Here is a 19812-nt window from a genome sequence, read left to right on the forward strand (position 1 = left end):
ATCCAGGCATCGCTCTGATCCGTTGCCAGTGAATTCATGAATCAGAAATTCGTTTTTTATTGAAAGCGTGCAGCTGTATTACAGATTCAAGTTTGGAATTTAAAAAAACAGTGAATAAGGGCATAAACTGACGTTTCTACATAGCAGGGATTTCCGCGAGAGCGCTGCTGCTGTGGCTGTCGGTTACATAAAATAATGAGCTAAAATAATCGGAAATGTTTTATGTCGAAAAGTACGCATTTCTTGACTTAAGGATCGGACCCCATTTTTCAATTTTCACCTAAAATGACATACCCAAATCTAACTGCCTGTAGCTCAGGACCTGAAGTCAGGATATGCATATTCTTGATACCCTTTGAAAGCAAACACTTTGCAGTTTGTGAAATGAATGTAGGAGAATATAACACATTACATCTGGTAAAAGATAATACAAAAAAAATTGCGTTTTGAAAAAATGTTTTGAAATGCAAGAGAATGGCCATAAAATGACACACGAGTTTAGGCGCCACCAGATGGCAGCAACATTTAGACAGATCCAGTGAAGCATTACATTACTGCACAACATTTTGAATCAATTCTTCCCAAATGTGCCGAATTGGTCAATTTATACATTTTCGGGTACATAACTATAGAGAACATACAAACATGATATGGTAATAAAACATTTAAGTTTACAAACTCACAGGAAGGTCATACATGATGGAGAATTAGCTTCCCTACAGAAAAGATGCAACTTCACAGATCTAGATGGCGGGGTGGGGCAAGAAACAGCAGGGGTTCAAACTGTAGAACCCAGTTCTTACATTTGAATATAAAAATTGATTTTATCAAACAAGTGAGGCCTGAAACCAGCAATGGCAGGAGTCATGTGACCCATTTTTTGCAGCTGTTTCAGTGCAGCACTACAGGGAGAGCGAGGGGTAGAGGGTAAACTCCACTGAACTAGTTTTAATGTGTGGAATCACTTGAGAGTTTCTGGATTTTGGGTAAACTTCTCCTTTAAAGTCTCCTTTGTGTGCTTATTTGGTCCCCACATGATGATTAGCTAGGCAGCTGTTGGTAGCCTTCTGTCATTCTCACTGCCATTGCACAATACTGGTCGACCATATTCATTTACAGTGCCACATATGGAGCAATATTTCAGCCAATAACCATAGTGCGTTTACAAATAACAATATCTGAAAATACAACATTAGGGGCGGGATTGCAAACACTTCAATTCAGTGTAATATGAATCCACCAACATATTATAGCACTGTATACAAGGTTCTTAGGCACCCATCTAGTAAAAGCCGTAAAGACCATGAGTGGATACCAATTGCTCTTTTCCAAAATGATTCCATCTTATTCCAAATCAAGTTACTGTAGCATCTCCACTGAATATACTTTTCAATAAGACACTTCAGAGAAAGGCGAGTGGCATTTTGGCCATTTCTTCTGAGCTGTAAGTGGGGTCCAGCCTGCTGTGTGGCAGCAGTAATTAGGAAGGCCCTCTCAGAAGCTTTTTCTGGGGAAAATGTCACACTTTTTTGAAAGTTCGGGTCAGCTGGAGAACAAAAGTCTCAACTAATATATACAGTAATTGCCTTCACTACACTGCCTTCAGCTCTGCATCTAACCCAACTAAGAAAATTCCCTAATAGCGATTCAAACTTTAGAAGAAAAGGAAAATGTGCCATGCACGTTATCTAGGTGTCGATTCTGTGAGAAAACAAGTCTGTATTTTTGTGTGGAAATTATCCAACCTTTATGTAGAAATTATGTTAAAAATAATAATAATCTACATTTATCAATCTGACTCCCAATATTATGTGAATAAATGCAACAGCCCTGTACCTCACCTCTCAGTATGACTATATTGAACATGTGTCTAACTTGCGCTGTTATGCAATTATTATAAAACTAGATACAACCAGTTAATCTTGGCCACCGATGTTCTAGCATTAATTTGAGGCAAGCAGATCAGAGTTGTCAAGGTGGTACCCAAGCATGTGTAGTATATAACAACTGCCAATAGACCTACTTAATTATTAACGTGTAGTCAATCAAAAAATTACTCTGTAAATCGAGGAATGCATTTATTTCAATTCAACTAATATAATTTATGAGTCATTAAAGAATTAACACTCAATTACTGTGTACATGAAATACATGATACATTACAGATTAACTCTGAGTAAATGACTATCAACAATAGGCTTAATACTTAACGTGGTTACATGCGTCTTCAGTTCAGAATTGTTATATTTTTTTGTATTTTACCTCCTTTTCCCAATTTCGTGATATCCAATTACAATCTTATCTCATTGCTGCAACTCCCCAATGGGCTCGGGAAAGGCGAAGGTCGAGTAATGCATCCTCTGAAACATGCGCTTCTTAACACCCGCCTGCTTAACCCAGAAGCCAGTTGCACCAATGTGTCGAAGGAAACACTGTTCAACCACCGACTGAAGTCAGCCTAAAGGCCCCCAGCCCGCTACAAGGAGTCGCTGAGCGCCACACCCTCCCCTAACCTGGACGACACTGGGCCAATTGTGCACCGCCCTATGGGACTCCCAGTCTCGGCCGGTTGTCATACAGCCTGGGATCAAACCCGGGTCTGTAGTGACACCTCAAGCACTGCAATGCAGTGCCTTAGACTGCTGCGACACTCGGGAGGCCCACAAATTCACTGTCCTTTTAACCAAATTCAAGCAGACACTCACACGCAACCCGAATGAACTTTTCATTGCACTTTGCTAGTAAAAAAAACAATAGGCAGGAAAATATTTTAATCTAATCAACTCAATTTAAATGATAGGAGCTGTGTCGCGTCCTCAATGATCTATCCACCGGCCAATGAACAAAATAAGTTTCCCTGTAACAATAAATGCTTACCACTTACAATACAATAAAACACATCAAAATTCATAGTTCTTTATGAACTCTTGAAACATTCGAAACATAACAATTTAATTCACACAGTAACATTAATTTCCTCAATAAAAGTTTTCATCAGTCTTCACACCACCAACGTTGTCTGTGCTCCCAGGGTTCTGTGGTAACTACCCACCCCCCCACCCCCAGAGAAAACCATAAATAAGGTTTGTTTGACCCCTGTGATAGCCCTAAAATGATCAGCCTTCCAAACAATGTCATAAATAGTGAATGAGTCATCACGCTGGGCTTCAGCGCCTGCAAGTTGCTAGTCGCGAGTATCACCTTCACTACAAGTCCATCATTACCTGTATTCTAATATTTTGGTCATCATGCTCCCAAATTCATATTTTGTTTTCTACTATAATTTTTGGTAAATTCCATAATTTTCCATCTAGTTTAGTCAAATCAATGACAAACAGTCTCTGGAGACGTGACAAAAGAAAATCCCTGCTCCATCACATACATCTATGTATGCAAAGCCTCCAACACAGAATGTTCTCCCTCTCATATCAGTATTCTTCCTGTACAACAACTTGTTCATTATTCCTCCCTATAATTATTTCTTTATTAATGTGGCCATCAGAATAGGACAGTTCCGTGGGTGTTGGGCACAGGTTATGCCTAATGAGAAATGCCAACTCCATGCCAAGCATGGAGATCTAATATTTACACGGACACAGTGAAATAACCTTTTCTGTTATTGCATTCTTGTGAAACATTGCTGCGAAAGCACTTTTCACACGCAGGTAGTAGAATAAAGTTGGCTATATTAGCATACAGTATGAATAAGGGTAAGGGTTTATATTTGAGCAGAGGAGATACTCAGTTGTGCATTAAAATGTAAAGTACTACATAGCCGTATCTGCAATACCTTGTGGTTCACCAGAGCACATGCTCAGAGTGAGATCGAGCTAGCCTGTGGGAAAATGGTCTGCATAGCAGTATGTAATATCACATGTTGATTACTCTAGAAACTCCATGTGTCAGAATCCCATGGGCATTGTTCAACGTTTCATGTAGGATAGGGCTGGTAGTGTGAATTGTTGAATGGGAGAATTCATGTATTTTACCGTTTGGTGGTATAACGTGCACCCATCCAGGTCTGTTCACCTGTGGTACATTTTCTCTGTCTTACTGTAGTGGTGATAGTGGGCTAATGTTCTGTAGACCCGCCTTATTTTAGTTTGATACAGACCCATCTTGTTTTTGTGTAGAGATGGTGTCTGGATATTGCATCCCGTTTGCTGTGCTGTTGTCTTCAAAGTCTTTAATATCTCCCCCTTGTATTTCTCCCCTCAGCATCCCCCTCTCCCTGCTCCTTCTCTCTGCAAGGCAAAACGCTGCAAAGCAAATCCCTCTTGAATTCCTACTACTCAGGTACAGCCATACAACTCTGAAGAAGTCTGCTTTGTAGTGAATCTACATAAGGCAATGCCATATTGCTCTTTCAGGTCTCTTCAAAGTAGAACATGTTGAGAAATCAATCTGAAGACGGGAGACATTTTATTTGGTGGAAATTGTTTGACGCTTGGAGAATTCATTTTCGCAGGTTGGCATTTGTCATGAATCTTGCCCTGGAGGCAGCTCTTCAGAGTGGTCACTAACTGGCACAGCCACGAAGTCAATAAAATCTGATTTTTAAACCTAACCTTAACCACACTGCTAACCCTAACCTTAATTTAAGACTAAAAAGCATTTTTTTCCATACATTTTTACGACATAGCAAATTTAGACTTTGCAGGTGGCCCATCTAGTGGAAATCACTCAGTTCTGCCTCCCAGGGTGAGATTCATGACAATAAACTTCAACGTGCTCCATATTCACTGTCTTCTTTCCCTGTGTCATTCACCTCTGTAGTGTCAAAGGAGCCAGTCCCTGCAACAGCATCCATTGGTAAGTATCTCCTCTCCATCTATTCTTGCTTCTCCTTCCATTATCTTGCTTTTACTTATCTTGTTGTTTAGATATCTGGTAATGGATTTAACATACACAAATTAAATCCAAACATGGTGTTCACGTATGTCAAATTGAAGACCATTCACTGAGCTAATAAATCAAACCAAACAGCACGTTAGCAGGATTCTACAAAGTTACAGCAACGTACTATCATACATCACTACTTATTCAACACAGACAGCACTCTCCCAGTGTCAGGCCATGCTGCTGACCCAGGGCAGGCTGTGAAAGGTCTAATGGAGGTCTGCTGTGTCATGGATGGCACTGCCTATAATTACAGTACATGCACTGGAGTGTAATGAGAATCACATATAGTGTGTTGCAACCGGTTGAATATTAATGCTTAGATTTGGGAAAGCTTTGAGAGCAACAGCACGGATCATATCTTGCCCTTTCAGTTTACGCACAGCCAGATTGAAATGCCAAATCTTCTCGAAGCAGATTGACCACCTCTTTGACAAGTAGATTTGCTGCGAACTAAAATATGTCAAGTGTTTTGGTAGAGTTATCTCCACTCTCAACTGTTTCTCCTCATCCGCCTCAAATCAAATGGCACCATTTCATTGGTTTATGTGCTCCATTTCTAGTAGGTGGTTCACAGATTTCCCACCCGCCATTGGTCAGCAACTGGCTTCATGGTAGGTATTTTGTGTGGTCTAAGTCCTTTTTTTGTTTAATGGGGCACATGTTTTGTTTTGTCTGCCCCCTGGGTCACAGAAAGGTACTGTAAACACACTCTTTGATCTTGAGGCTGTCTGTAAAATTTCCTCTGACCTATGGATTTCCAAAGGGATGGAGTGGAACTTAGCTGGGTCCTGAAGATGTTTTACTCTGAGCCCACATTCTCACAACCTCGTTTTTTACACATTCAGCATTGTTACTCCTGCTTAAAAGTAGCCGTCTGAGCCCCTCATTCTCACAATCTCATGTATTCTAAATGGTATCCCCTAAAACTCCTAGAGGGTCCTTGTTCACCCAATTCATAGCCACTAAGTGGAACTACCTGTACTGTGATTTTAATCTATTCAAGTGTTTATCTTAAAGTCACCACTTATGTAAAAGACAGGGAAGGTCTGAGCCCGCCATATATCCTCTCCTCCAAAGCTGGTTGAAGTCCAAGTATACCTTTCTCAAGCACTGTTGTTGACTGAGCAAATCACAGTAATGGCCGACAAACCCCCTTCTTTACTGGCCAGGGGAGAGGAAGCCAGCTCTAAGCAAACAGAGCCCAGGCAGGGGGGAAAGAGTCTTGTCAAACATTACAGGAGGCAGGGGAAGGCAGGCAAGCAAGCAAGTCCAAAGCATCTGCAGCATTTATTGATTTCAGCAGTAAATCTGTAAATTGCCCATAGTACATGCCATAATCATCAAGTTTCACAGTCAATAATTTAGCTTTGCCTATTCATTCTAGCCTGACCGGCTACCGCCAGGCAAAAAAAAGGGGAATAAATAGAGATGGAGAGGGAGAAGCAAGATGTCTTAGTGTGGAGGAAGGAGCTTTAGAAAATCAATCCTCTCGTGCAAAGCTAGGCTTAGCTGTTTTTCTATATTAGTCTGGGTTTTGATGGCTTAGGTGTTTCTTTTGCGATGCAAATAGGCATCCTTTTTTGAGCGTTACATTCCAATCAGTGATGCAATTTCATTCACTGTCTCAGAGAAAGAATGAGATCACAGCTGTTTCATGTACATGCTTAGCTAGTAGTAGTGCGGCCTTGAGTCAATTCACTGGATATTGATCATAGGCCAGTTTATAAAGTCCTGTGTAATATATTTAGCTGACACTGAAGGCAGTCTATTAGATATGACCGATGATGCTGTACATTTCCATTTTTCCTCCCCCCCTGCCTCTCTATCTCTTACTTAGTCATAGGCATTTCCGTCGCTCTGCATTTGGGCTTGTTGCTTTAATGTTACTTGCTATCAGCACCAGAGGTATCAATGCTTCACCAGAAACCGAAGAAGACCGACAGCTAGAGGCAGGATAGAGTCTGTCTTCTGGCTGTGGGCTTTCAGGCAAGCTGGACGGACTGACTGGATCAGAGGACATGGTGAGCAGGATTATTGGTCCTGCTGAAGGGAGGGCTTCAGTTTCACAGGTGGTGGAGAACTTTGAGGGGTGCTCTGGGACTGGCACAGTTCTCTTGTTTATCCATCACCAGGAGCAGAGTCTTAGCTAGCGAATACTGTTACATTTGGGAGTGTTAAATGAAATCCATACTTAGTTTTTTTTATCAGCGTATGCAAAATGGTATTGATAAGATTATTAGTCCATTAGTAGAGTAGATGCCTATATGCTACCAGCAGACATGACTTGACATGAGTTTAGAATGCATCTAGCCTCTTGCATAATTTACGCCATTCACATCTCTAAATGCAGCAGATACTGTATATCTGCCAAAAGCAGAGGAAGCCGAAGTTCTTAATTTGCATTGGCTTAACTTATAATGAATGCCATGTTTGAACACATAAAACAGGATGGATCCTGGTTCAGGTTAAAAGAAGGAGCTAGGTATATTTGGTTCCTACAACACTTAAATGTTCCTAAGGGTTTTAGAGAATGACTGATTTCTACACTTGGAAAATCACTGCACATTATCTCAAATCTTCTCCAGCTATATTTAGTCTTTAGAATGGAGGTACATTTTAGGTAATTTCAAAAGGCATTATATTGTTCCCGCTCAAAGAGCTGTCCAATGTATTTTTGTATGGATGGTAATTATTGCTAATGGTCAAAAATGGTTGTTTAGTGATAATGTTGCACTGCTAATAATTGAGCTTAATGCGATTTCAGCACTAATCATTAGTCTGCACCTCATGGAAGTACTGCACAATAAAATGGCAAAATTACTTTAAAGGCAATGTCCTTTATTAGAAGAACTTCTGCAAAATAGGATGTTCATTTTGAAGTATTTTTTTCCCCTGTATGTCTCCACATTATCTCTGAGCATCATGTTGTGCTCAATGTTCTACCATATTGTGACACAGTTGGTAGACGCTGCGAAGGTGTGAGTCAATATCGCTTTGTACACCTAAATAGAGATTCAAGCTGTCTTGAGATTCAGGGACTCTCCCAGACTGTATCTTCCAACACTGTTAGAAAAATGATTGGTAGTGATTTCTTCTTTTGCTAGGACATAATAATATTTCTCAGTATAGCGTTTTACGAACCATGCCCCCTTGTAACCTGAGCCAAGCTGTCCTCCCTCCCTTCACAACAGAGCAATATTCACAACAGAACCTTGCTCTGGGAAACCTCTTTATTTTCTTTATATTTTTTCTGCCATGTTTGGCCTTCAGAAGGAAGTAAAGAACGAACAGACGTTTCTGGAAAGAGGATTGATTTTCACTTGACTCTTTTAACATAAAATGTAATTGTAATTGTCACATGCTTGGGCCCTTCCCAACAATACAGAGATTTTGTAGTTGTTGAAATAATAACATTTTTTATAACACAGCGAATAAATACACAATGAGAAATGATAACTTGGCTATATACTGTACACTGGGTACCAGCACCGAGTCGATGTGCAGGGGTACGTGGTCATTTAGTTAATACTTACTGTACATTTAGGTAGGGATGAAGTGACTAGGCAACAGGATAGACAAACAAAGTAACAGAGCATGTGATGAGTCAAAAGAGTTAGCGCAGAAAGGGTCAATGCACATAGTCTGTGTAGCTGTTAGTTAACTATTTAACAGTCTTTGGACTTGGGGGTAGAAGCTGTTCATTGTCCTGTTGGTTCCAGTCTTGGTGCATTGGTACCGCTTGTCATGCAGTAGCAGAGAGAACAGTCTATGACTTGGGTGGCTGAAGTCTTTGACAAGTTTTAGGACCTTCCTCTGACCCTGCCTGGTATAGAGGTCCTGGATGGCAGGGAGCTCAGCCTGAGTGATGTACTGGGCCGTACACACTACCCTCTGTTGCGCCTTGCTGTCAGATGTCGAGCAGTTGCCATACCAAGAAGTGATGCAGCCAGTAAAGATGTTCTCAATGATGCAGATGTGTAACCTTTTAAGGATCTGAGGGCCCATTCTGAATCTTTTCAGGCTCCTGAGAGGAAAGAGTCATTGTCATGCCCTCTTCACGACTGTGTTGGTGTGTGTGAACCATGATAATAACTTAGTGATGTGGACACTGAGGAACGTTGATGGGGGAGTGCTCAGCACATACGTTTCCTATTGTCCATGATCAGCTCCTTTGACTTGCTGATGTTGAGGTTGTTGTCCTGGCACCACACTGCCAGGTCTCTGAAATCCTCCCTGTAGGCTGTCTCATCATCGTCGGTGATCAGGCCTACCACCGTTGGGTCATCTGCAAACTTAATTATGGTGATGGGGTCGTGTGCGAACAGGGAGTACAGGAGGGGACTAAGCATGCAACCCTGAGGGGCCTCTGTGTTGAGGGTCAGTGTGACAGATTTGTTGATTCCTACCCGCACCACCTGGGGGCGGCCTGTCAGGAAGTCAAAGCATTTCATGGCTACAGATGTGAGTGGTACGGGGCGATAATCATTTAGACAGGTTACCTTGCCGTTTTTGGGCACAGTGACTATGGTGGTCTGTTTGAAACATGTAGGTATTATAGACTGGGTCAGAGAGAGGTTGAAAATGTCAGTGAAAACACTTGCCAGCTGGTCAGTGCATGCTCTGTGTACACGTCCTGGTAATTTGTCTTGCCCTGCGGCCTTGTGAATGTTAACCTGTTTAAATGTCTTACTCACATTGGCTATGGAGAGCGTGATCACATAATTGTCTATAAGAGCTGGTATTCTCATGCATGGTTCAGTGTTGCTAGCCTTGAAACAAGCATAGAAGGTATTAAAGTCTTCTAGCAGGCTCGCGTCACTGGACAGCTTGTGTCTGGGTTTCTCTTTTAAATCTGTGATAGTTTGCAAGCCCTGACACATCCGATGAGCATCAGAGCCGATGTAGTAGGATCTGTATGTATGGTCACTGTTCAGACGACACCATTGATACACTTATTAATAAAGCCGATAACTGATGTGGTAATGCCATTGGATGAATCCCGGAACATATTTCAGTCTGTGCTAGTGAAACAGCCCTGTAGCTTACCATCCACTGGTACTTCCTGTGTGTTTTTGCTTGTAAGCAGGAATCATGAGGATAGAGTTATGGTCAGACCTGCCAAATGGCGGGTGAGGGAGAGCTTTGTCTGTGTGTGGAGTAAAGGTGATCTAGAGTTGATATGCTGGTAGAAATTAGGTTAAATGGATTTCAGTTTTCCTGCATTAAAGTCACTGGCCACTTGGAGCGTCGACTCTAGGTGAACATTTTCTTGTTTGCTTGTCCCTATACAGCTTGTTGAATGCGGTCTTAGTGCCAGCATCAGTTTGTGATGGTAAATGCACAAAACTACAAAAAATATAGATGAAAACTCTCTTGGTCTCGAACGACGCTCATCCAGTTTATTCTCCAGTGATTGCACGCTCGCCAATGGACGCAATTAATCATCGGGTTCCCGCACGCCGGACTCTAGTGCCGTCTCTTCCTTCTTCAAGTGTCGGGATTTGGGCCTGGTCCGGGATAATAAATGTCTTTAGCCTCTGACTCATTTAAGTAGAAGTCCTCGTCCAAATCAACATTAGTGATAGCAAAAAAAATACAGCACAATTGGTAAGGAGCCCATAAAACGAACACTATTCCTCCAGCGCCATTCTAGTTCAAACATGCCAACGTCTGTGTGTATCCCGTGTTTCATTTGATAACTCACTTAGCCACGGCATGTGATCACACGAGGCCAGGACTGGTGCTCATGCGTCTGTGAGCCATAATAATGAAGTTATGAAAAGCATACGTTTTCAAGCAACAAAAAGTTCCTTCAAAAGTCAATCAAATGATTAGCATGAAGATATCTTAACATAAGTTACAACCAAGCGGGGACACGGTACTAATACATTTCATGGCTGGCTAAATGCATATTTGACCTTACAACACAGCCCCAAGCATTAACAGCTCGGTATTTCGGTGGCATTCAATGGGATTGAGTCTGTTTCTTGATAATATTTAGAACATAATATACCCTCTGGGCTGCCACTTTGAGATATTATCTTGCTGCAGAGTCAAAAACACATGAATAATGAATTAGGTCTGCACTGATAGGGCTGTAGAGGGGGCACTTTTGGTAGGATTAAGTGGACCTCTACCGTCTCCAGTGTACAGTCAGTACCTGCTCCCTCTCCGACGGCTAGGCCTCCCACCTCACCCACCTCAATGTACACGGATGCTAACGATAAACCAACATTACCCCTTTACATGGCTGAGTAGATTTGTGTCGTGTTTATCTCCATCTCCCATCAGTCATAATTATGGAGAAACGGAGCAATGGGAAATGGAGATGTGTGAGTATTGAGCAGAAATGTAAACATGGCCTGATAGAATATTACCAGGAAATAACATTAATTAGAGAGATGAAACTGTGCTCTGGTTGCATAATTTTGTGTTAGGTATAAGTGATAACCTTGTTTCCATTTTCATAATTATCAGTTCAACCCTATACAGACTGTTGGCGAGGTTCCTAAGGTCATAGACTACTAATATTTACACTCATAATCTTTAATTGTGTGTATTCTTTTAGAAACCTTTGAGATATTTTAAAAGATGCTGTCTGCAAAGTAATTGTTTCCACCACAACACATGGTAATACTGCTCGTCTGCTCACTGCTTGTGGCTTGTATTTACTAGGAGTTATATAGCGGTAATAGTCTTGCAAGATTACTCACATTTTATTATGTGGCAGCACACAATGTTTTGAATGGATTGCACTTTTTCAAGCAGAGAATCACTTTAAGTGTGTAATTTTTTTGATAATTAAGATGCAAATAGGCACATTAATAAAATATGGGGTAATATTACCCTAACACATTCGCAATGGTACTTAGGTATTTAATGCCTGTAATATTGAGAATTTCTCTGCCATTCAGGTCCCCATTTCTCCTCTTAATGGACTCATTAGAAGCAATAAACTACTTCAATCTCTCCAATCCTAATCTGTGGAAGACTCAATTGCAGGAATGTCTTTCAATCCAATCGAATAGTGAAGCAAAGTGTCTCTTGGATTACCCATTTAACTTTGAGGTATCATCATTAATGATTGAGTAGCAGCGAGATAGAGGAAGGCCGTTGTCTAGCAACAGGGTTTGTGGAGAGTCAACTGTAAGAGTTCGAAGATCTCATGCTTTCAATATGATGAGTTTTTCTAGACATTCCAGAGAGATAGAGAGGTCTTCACTTACAGAATTATCCCAATGTTTGGGAGAACAACATTTCATGAAAACAAGAGATTTCATTATACACTCTATATACAACAGTATGTGTACAACCCTTCAAATTAGTGGATTCAGCTATTTCAGCCACACCCGTTTCTGACAGGTATATAACATCGATGCAATCGCCTTAGACAAACATTGGCAGTAGAATGGCCTCACTGAAGAGCTCAGTGACATTGAACGTTGCACCGTCATAGCATGTCACTTTTCCAACAAGTAAGTTCATCAAATGTCTGCCCCGGTCAACCGTAAGTGCTGTTATTGTGAATTGGAAACGTTTGGGAGCAACAATGGTTCAGTCGCGAAGTGGTAGGCCACACAAGCTCAGAAAGGGACCGCCGAGTGATGAAGCGTAGTGTGTAAAAAATCGTCTGTCCTCGGTTGCAACACTCAGTACCGAGTTCCAAACTGCCACTGGGAGCAACGTCAGCACAATAACTGTTCGACAGGTTTCCATGGTCGAGCAGCCGCGCACAAGCCTAAGATCACCATGTGCGATGCCAAGCGTCGGCTGGAGTGGTGTAACGCTTGCCACCATTAGACTCTGGAGCAGTGGAAACATGTTCTCTGGAGTGATGAATCATGCTTCACCATCTGGCAGTCCGACGGATGAATCTGGGTTTGGCGGATGCCAGTAGAACGCTACCTGTCCCATACCTAGTGCCAACAGTAAAATTTGCTGGAGGAGGAATAATGGTCGGGGACTATTTTTCATGGTTCGGGCTAGGCCCTTTAGTTCCAATGAAGGGAAATCTTAACGCTACAGCATACAATGTCATTCTAGACAATTCTGTGCTTCCAACTTTGTGGCAACAGTTTGGGGAAGGACTTTTCCTGTTTCAGCATGACAAATCCCCCATGCAGAAAGCAAGGTCCGTACAGAAATGTTTTGTCGAGATCGGTGTGGAAGAATTTGGCTGGCCTGCACAGAGCCCTTACCTCAAACCCATTGAATACCTTTGGGATGACTTGGAATGCCGACAGCGAGTCAAGCCTAATCGCCCAGTATCAGTCCCCTGACCTCACTAATGCTCTTGTGGCTGAATGGTAGCAAGTACCTGCAGCAATGTTTTAACATCTAGTGGAAAGCCTCCTCAGAAGAAGATGTTATATTAGCAAAGAGGGGACCAACTCCATCTTAATGCCTGTGATTTTCTTTTATGAGATGTTCAACGAGCAGGTGTCCACATACTTTTGGGCATGTAGTGTATACTAATGAATGTTCCACTGAATCATTCTAACACAAAGATAGTTCACTATGCGGTTAAACACTTCCAAACCCAACACTCTCTCACGATGATGTCACAGAGTAAGTGGATACTGAGTGTTTTCTCCTTGGTCCACAGACAGCAGCCATAGTGAGATGGCCCAGCCATCGTTGACCATCCAGACGTACCCGTACGGGGGCTGTGAGTCAGTGGAGATGTCCTACCAGGCCGGCCAGTTCCAGCCGGCCATCCGTGTAGCCGACCTCCTCCAACACATTACCCAGATGAAGTGTGGCCAGGGATACGGCTTTAAGGAAGAGTATGAGGTAAGAATGGTTAGTACAGTTTCATCAACATCACAGGGAATTATGTGTGGTTTTTGACAGGAAGTCGTGGCATTGTGGTCGCTAGACTGTCTCCCAGGAACTTGTAAGATAATAATATTTTCAAGATAACTTTGATGTTCTATTCAAACTTCCAATATCGTCAGTTTCCTCTTTTACATGACATCTTCCATTTCGACCAGATATCATTATGTCCAGTTGCATTGCTGACTTTCTGCCTTGAAGGAATAATTTTGTTGTTTGAGATCTGTTTTAGTTTATTTGATTACGGCACATCTTTGTTTGAATGATATGATGAAATCTAATTTGCACTTCCCATCTTTTTAATAAGGGAAACACACTGGTGGTGCACTTATCAAATATTTATTGAAAATCACATTTGAAAACATAATTAATATCGATAGTTTACCAAAACAAATCAAAGACAATGAATTCTCAGTTCCACCCCATCTATTGATCGACGTTTGAGTCGTCTCGGAATATGAGTGTTTTTTCTCCACTAAAGACCATAACTTTTGAATTACTCACGCATTGCATCCTAATTAAGTCCAGTAAAGTATTTTAATTTAGTTTTTTTCTTAAAGTTTGTGCCACTTTGGTGCCCCCTTTTAAGTTAGGTCACTTTGGGCCTCTCGGGTGGTGCAGTGGTCTAAGGCATCACTACAGACCCTGGTTCGATCCCAGGCTGTGTCACAGCTGGCCGTGACTGGGAGACCCCTGAGACGGTGTACAATTGTCCGGGTTAGGCCGGCTGGGATTTCCTTGTCCCATCGTGCTCTAGCAACTCCTTGTGGCGGGCCAGGCGCCTGCAAGCTGACTTCGTCATGTTTTGGAGAACGCATGGCTCTCGACCTTCTCCTCTCCCTAGTCCGTAGGGGAGTTGCAGCGATGGGACAAGACTGTAACTACCAATTGGGTATCACGAAACTACAAATAACGCCAACAGTCGTATTCCTAATGCCAAAACTCTCAACCAATTATTTGTCCTTTTAACCTGAGATTGGAAGAATTTAACCCTCAATATTGCTGCAAGTTTGTGTTCTACTTTAGACTTACCTCTGGGTTCAGACTTTTATTAACTCAAACGAGTCTGCAGACACCACCTGGGTTTTCTAAGCTTTATAGAAAAATACTCATGTAAAGCCTGTTTTATCTAACAAACAAAGGATTCGGTAAAACTTTATTTGGGTAGTCCATCTGTAGATATCACATTTCAACTATCTACTAACCCTAAACTTAACCCTTTCCCTAACTGTAACCCTTACCCTAACCTTTATTCTAAACCTAACAGTAACCTTAGCAAACAATTGCTTATCTACAGATAGTTTGACAATCTGTAGAGCATCCACAGATGGACATTCCGGAATATCCGGACCAAGGATTATTTTCCCTATTCAAATTGACAAAGGTCACTCAACACTATGCTACGTAGTCCTTTCATTAAAAAGTCAGCCTTCCAGGAACACTATGCTGTAGGTCAGAGGCATAGGTAGAAATTGCTGTGTGGCTGGGCCTGAGTAAAAGTGACTGGGCCAACACTTTGCAGCAAAATAACAGCAAAAATACCCTGACATCAGTTGTGGTGCATTGAGAAGTGGGTATACTCTAATTTTGCCAAAATAGCCTGCCTGGCGAAAAATATGAGAAACAGATATAGGCTACTCTGAATTACCTAAAATCATGGCAATGTGAAAAACATCCACCATGATATCTAGAATTAAAAAGTAGGCCTAGCCCTTTTTGCTGATATGTTTGGGGACCAGATAAACGCGGTCCCCAAACTCACTCACTTGAATCAGCAAACATAAACCTGGCCTACCAAGGCAGGCTATTCTGATTTAGTCAGGAGACAATACAAACATCAAATACGTTTTCATTTAAAGCCTATTTTTATTTTCGGCCATCCTGATTGGGTGGGTCAGTGTTCAATCTGGCAACCTGGCCCTGCCGTGGCTTTGCCTCTGCTGTAGGTACTTGACTATTGTATCTAAACTCAGCAAAAAAAAGAAACGCCCCTTTTTCAGGACCCTGTCTTTCACAGAAAATTTATAAAAATCCAAATAACTTCACAGATCTTTATTGTAAAGGGTTTAAACACTGAATTCCATTCTTGTTCAATTAACAATTAATGAACATGCACCTGTGGAACGGTCGTTAAGACACTAACAGCTCCGAACATCACACCTGCGTGACAGGTACAGGATGGCAACAACAACTGCCCGAGTTACACCAGGAACGCACAATACCTCCATCACTGCTCAGACTGTCCGCAATAGACTAAGAGAGGCTGGACTGAGGTCTTGTAGGCCTGTTGTAAGGCAGGTCCTCACCAGACATCACCAGCAACAATGTTGACTATGGGCACAAACCCACTGTCGCTGGACCAGACAGGACTGGCAAAAAGTGCGCTGTTTGGTCTCACCAGGGGTGATGGTCAGATTTGCGTTTATCGTCGAAGGAATGAGCGTTACACACAGGCCTGTACTCTGGAGCGGGATCGATTTTTGAGGTGGAGTGTCCGTCATGGTCTGGGGCGGTGTGTCACAGCATCATCAGATTGCCTGCAATGACAACAAGCTCAATCTCAATGCTGTGCGTTACAGGGAAAACACCCCCCCCCTTTTGTTCAGGGACACATTATTCCATTTCTGTTCATCACATGGCTGTGTAACTTGTTCAGTTTATGTCTCCGTTGTTGAAACATGTTAAGTTTGCTGAAAATAAACACAGTTGACAGTGAGAGGACGTTTCTTTTTTTGCTGAGTTTAGGTCTATAGACACGTCTTGTAGAGAAAGCCATCCCTAAGGCAATCTCTTACTGGTACTTACCATATAAGAGTAGGTCAATTAAGAGTTTCTTCCCCTTCTTGGTTCATAAGGGAAGAAGTTCATAGAGTTGAAAAGGAAGAATGTTAGAGCTTTGTTCATGTCTGGTCAGTGGAGTGAACTGAAGGCTGTGAAGGTTCTATTCAACTTCTTGGCTGTAGGCCTCCGGTAGCCTCCCTTTGCCTGGCTGTAAACATGAGATGCATTGCCTTTTCCTCTCGCTCACTGTGCCTGCACTGATAAAGCCAGCAATTGTGCCTCTTATTTAAAGGATCATCCATCACTGGGGAAATTTTTATAACGCCTTTCTGTTATTCCTTCCCCCTGTAACCTGATTTGCCTCACAATTTCAGCCCCTATCCCATTGAAAATTAAGTTGTCACTTTACTCCATGCTCGCTTATGAAATATAAAGGTCATGTTTTTTTTCATACAGTCCATGGGGAAAGTCAAATTGTCACGCATTCCCAAACACTACTTGCGGTTGGTGGATCGTGACTACGGTGATGTGAGAATATCTTAAGAGACATACATACTCATTGCTTTGTATTATGGTGAAGAAGGCCCCAACTCATTTCAAATGATGCCCCTTACATGTCATACATTATGTTTTCATGTGTGTTCTGTCAGTGTGCTCTCCATTTTGTGTTGAAGCTACAGTATGGTTTATGACTTGTTCAATGGTTGTGTGGAGGTGTGAACCTGTGGGTGTGAGAAGAGGAAAGGACCAAAGAGATAAGGAGAGAGAGAAAAGGGAGAGCAAAAGGAAGGAAGGAAGGGAGGGAGAAATGGAGATCTGGGGACTCTGATTAAAGGCGATAGCAGCCACCTGTGTGCGTTTGTCAGCATAATCGGCCCATTACTCACATCCTGACAGATGCATTGAGAGAGGGAGCCAGCCCTCACTGGCGCACACACACACACACACACACACATACACATACACACATACACACACACAGAGACAGCCCACAAAGTCAAACAGAGGAACGGATCACATAACAGAGGACATCTAGAAACACATGAAGAACAAGGAGGGGAATCATTTAATCAAAAGTGTTTGGACATTTGGTTGCCTTCATAAAGGGACCTGACCTCATTGATAGCACACTGATTTGAGATAGAGCCCTCTGCCTCCTTCTCTGTGTGTGACAGTGCATGCAAACAATGTCTGTATCTCTAATGGCACCCTATTCTCTTTATACTGCACTACTTTTAACCAGGCCACTTAGGGGCTCTGGTCAAAAGTAGTGCACTTTAAAGTGAATAGGGTGCTATTTGGGATTCAGCCAACAACTCACGTGTCAGTGCCGACAGCTCACATACAGTTGAAGTCGGAAGTTTACGTATACTTAGGTTTTTTAACCACTCCACAAATTTCTTGTTAATTAACAAACTACAGTTTTGTCAAGTCGGCTAGGACGTCTACTTTGTGCATGACACAAGTATTTTTTACAACAATTGTTTACAGACAATTGTTTACAGACAGATTATTTCACTTCAGCTTGGAAAATTCCAGAAAAATTATGTCATGCCTTTAGAAGCTTCTGATAGGCTAATTGACATCATTTGAGTCAATTGGAGGTGTACCTGTGGATGTATTTCAAGGCCTCCCTTCAAATGCAGTGCTTCTTTGCTTGACATCATGGGAAAATCAAAAGAAATCAGCCAAGACCTCAGGAAAATAATTGTAGACCTCCCCGAGTCTGGTTCATTCTTGGGAGCAATTTCCAAATGCCTGTAGGTACCACGTTCCTCTGTACAAACAGAAGTATGCAAGTATAAACAGCATGGGACCACGCAGCCATCATACCGTTCAGGAAGGAGACGCGTTCTGTCTCCGAGAGATGAATGTACTTTGGTGCGAAAGTGCAAATCAATCCCAGAACAACAGCTAAAGGACCTTGTGAAGATGCTGGAGGAAACAGGTACAAAGGTATCTATATCTACAGTAAAAATGGACATAACCTAAAAGGCCACTCAGCAAGGAAGAAGCCACTGCTCCAAAACCGCCATATAAAAGCCGGACTACAGTTTTTAACTGCACATGGGGACAAAGATCGTACTTTTTGGAGAAATGTCCTCTGGTCTGATGAAACAAAAATAGAACTGTTTGGCCATAATGACCATTGTTATGTTTGGAGGAAAAAGTGGGGGCCAAAGAACGCCAAAGAACACCATCCCAACCATGAGGCACGGGGGTGGCAGCATCATGTTGTGGGGGTGCTTTGCTGCAGGAAGGACTCGTGCACTTCACAAAATAGATGGCATCATGAGGCGGGACAATTATGTGGATGGACAATTATGTGGATATATTGAAGCAACATCTCGAGACATCAGTCAGGAAGTTAAAGCTTGGTCGCAAATGGGTCATCCAATTGGACAATGACCCCAAGCATACTTCCAAAGTTGTGGCAAAATGGCTTAACTTCTTGGTGCACCCATCCCGTTAGCGGGATCATTTTCGTCAACGTCCGCTGAATTGCAGAGCGCCAAATTCAAATTAAATTACTAAAAATATTTAATTTTCATGAAATCACAAGTGCAATATAGCAAAACACAGTTTAGCTTGTTGTTAATCCACCTGGCATGTCAGATTTCAAAAAAGCTTTTCAAGGAAAGCTATCCAAGCGTTTATGTTAGGACATCTCTCTCAGCAGACATAACATTACAAACAGCTAGCAGCAAAGTAGATTGGTCACGAAAGTCAGAAAAGCAATAAAATTAATCGCTTACCTTTGATCTTCGGATGTTTACACACACGCGACTCCCAGTTACACAATAAATGTTGCTTTTGTTCCATAAAGATTATTTTTAAATACCAAAACCTCCATTTGGTTGGCGCGTTATGTTCAGAAATCCACAGGCTCGAGCGGTCACGACGGGGCAGACGGAAATTCCAAATAGTATCCATAAAGTCCGTAGAAACATGTCAAACGTTTTTTATAATCAATCCTCAGGTTGTTTTTACAATAAATAATCGATAATATTTCAACCGGACCATATCTTTTTCAATATGAGTGAGAGAGAAAATGTCTACTCCAAGCTGCTCGCGCATGCAAAACACTGCTGGCACCCAGCCATCCAATGACGCGATGTGATCTTTCTCGCTAATTTTTCAGAATAAAAGCCTGAAATTATTTCTAAAGACTGTTCACACCATGTGGAAGCCATATGAAAAGGAATCTGGTTGATATCCCTTTAAATGGAGGGAAGGCATGGAAGGCATGAAAAACAGCACTTCCTGGTTGGATTTTCCTTAGGTTTTCGCCTG

General features: G+C 42.0%; 1 protein-coding gene across 1 annotated transcript in view; it reads left to right on the forward strand.

Annotated features, from left to right (window-relative positions):
• LOC139370689 (protein tyrosine phosphatase receptor type T) overlaps positions 1 to 19812 on the forward strand; it is a 435744-nt gene that overhangs the window by 373484 nt on the left and 42448 nt on the right. Inside the window, exons 18-20 of the mRNA XM_071110314.1 lie at positions 4219 to 4296; positions 4777 to 4812; positions 13508 to 13695. Of these exons, the coding sequence (XP_070966415.1) occupies positions 4219 to 4296; positions 4777 to 4812; positions 13508 to 13695 (302 nt within the window). The remainder of the gene's footprint in view (positions 1 to 4218; positions 4297 to 4776; positions 4813 to 13507; positions 13696 to 19812) is intronic.

Source organism: Oncorhynchus clarkii, chromosome 17, assembly GCF_045791955.1.
Source record: "Oncorhynchus clarkii lewisi isolate Uvic-CL-2024 chromosome 17, UVic_Ocla_1.0, whole genome shotgun sequence".
NCBI lineage: Eukaryota > Metazoa > Chordata > Actinopteri > Salmoniformes > Salmonidae > Oncorhynchus > Oncorhynchus clarkii.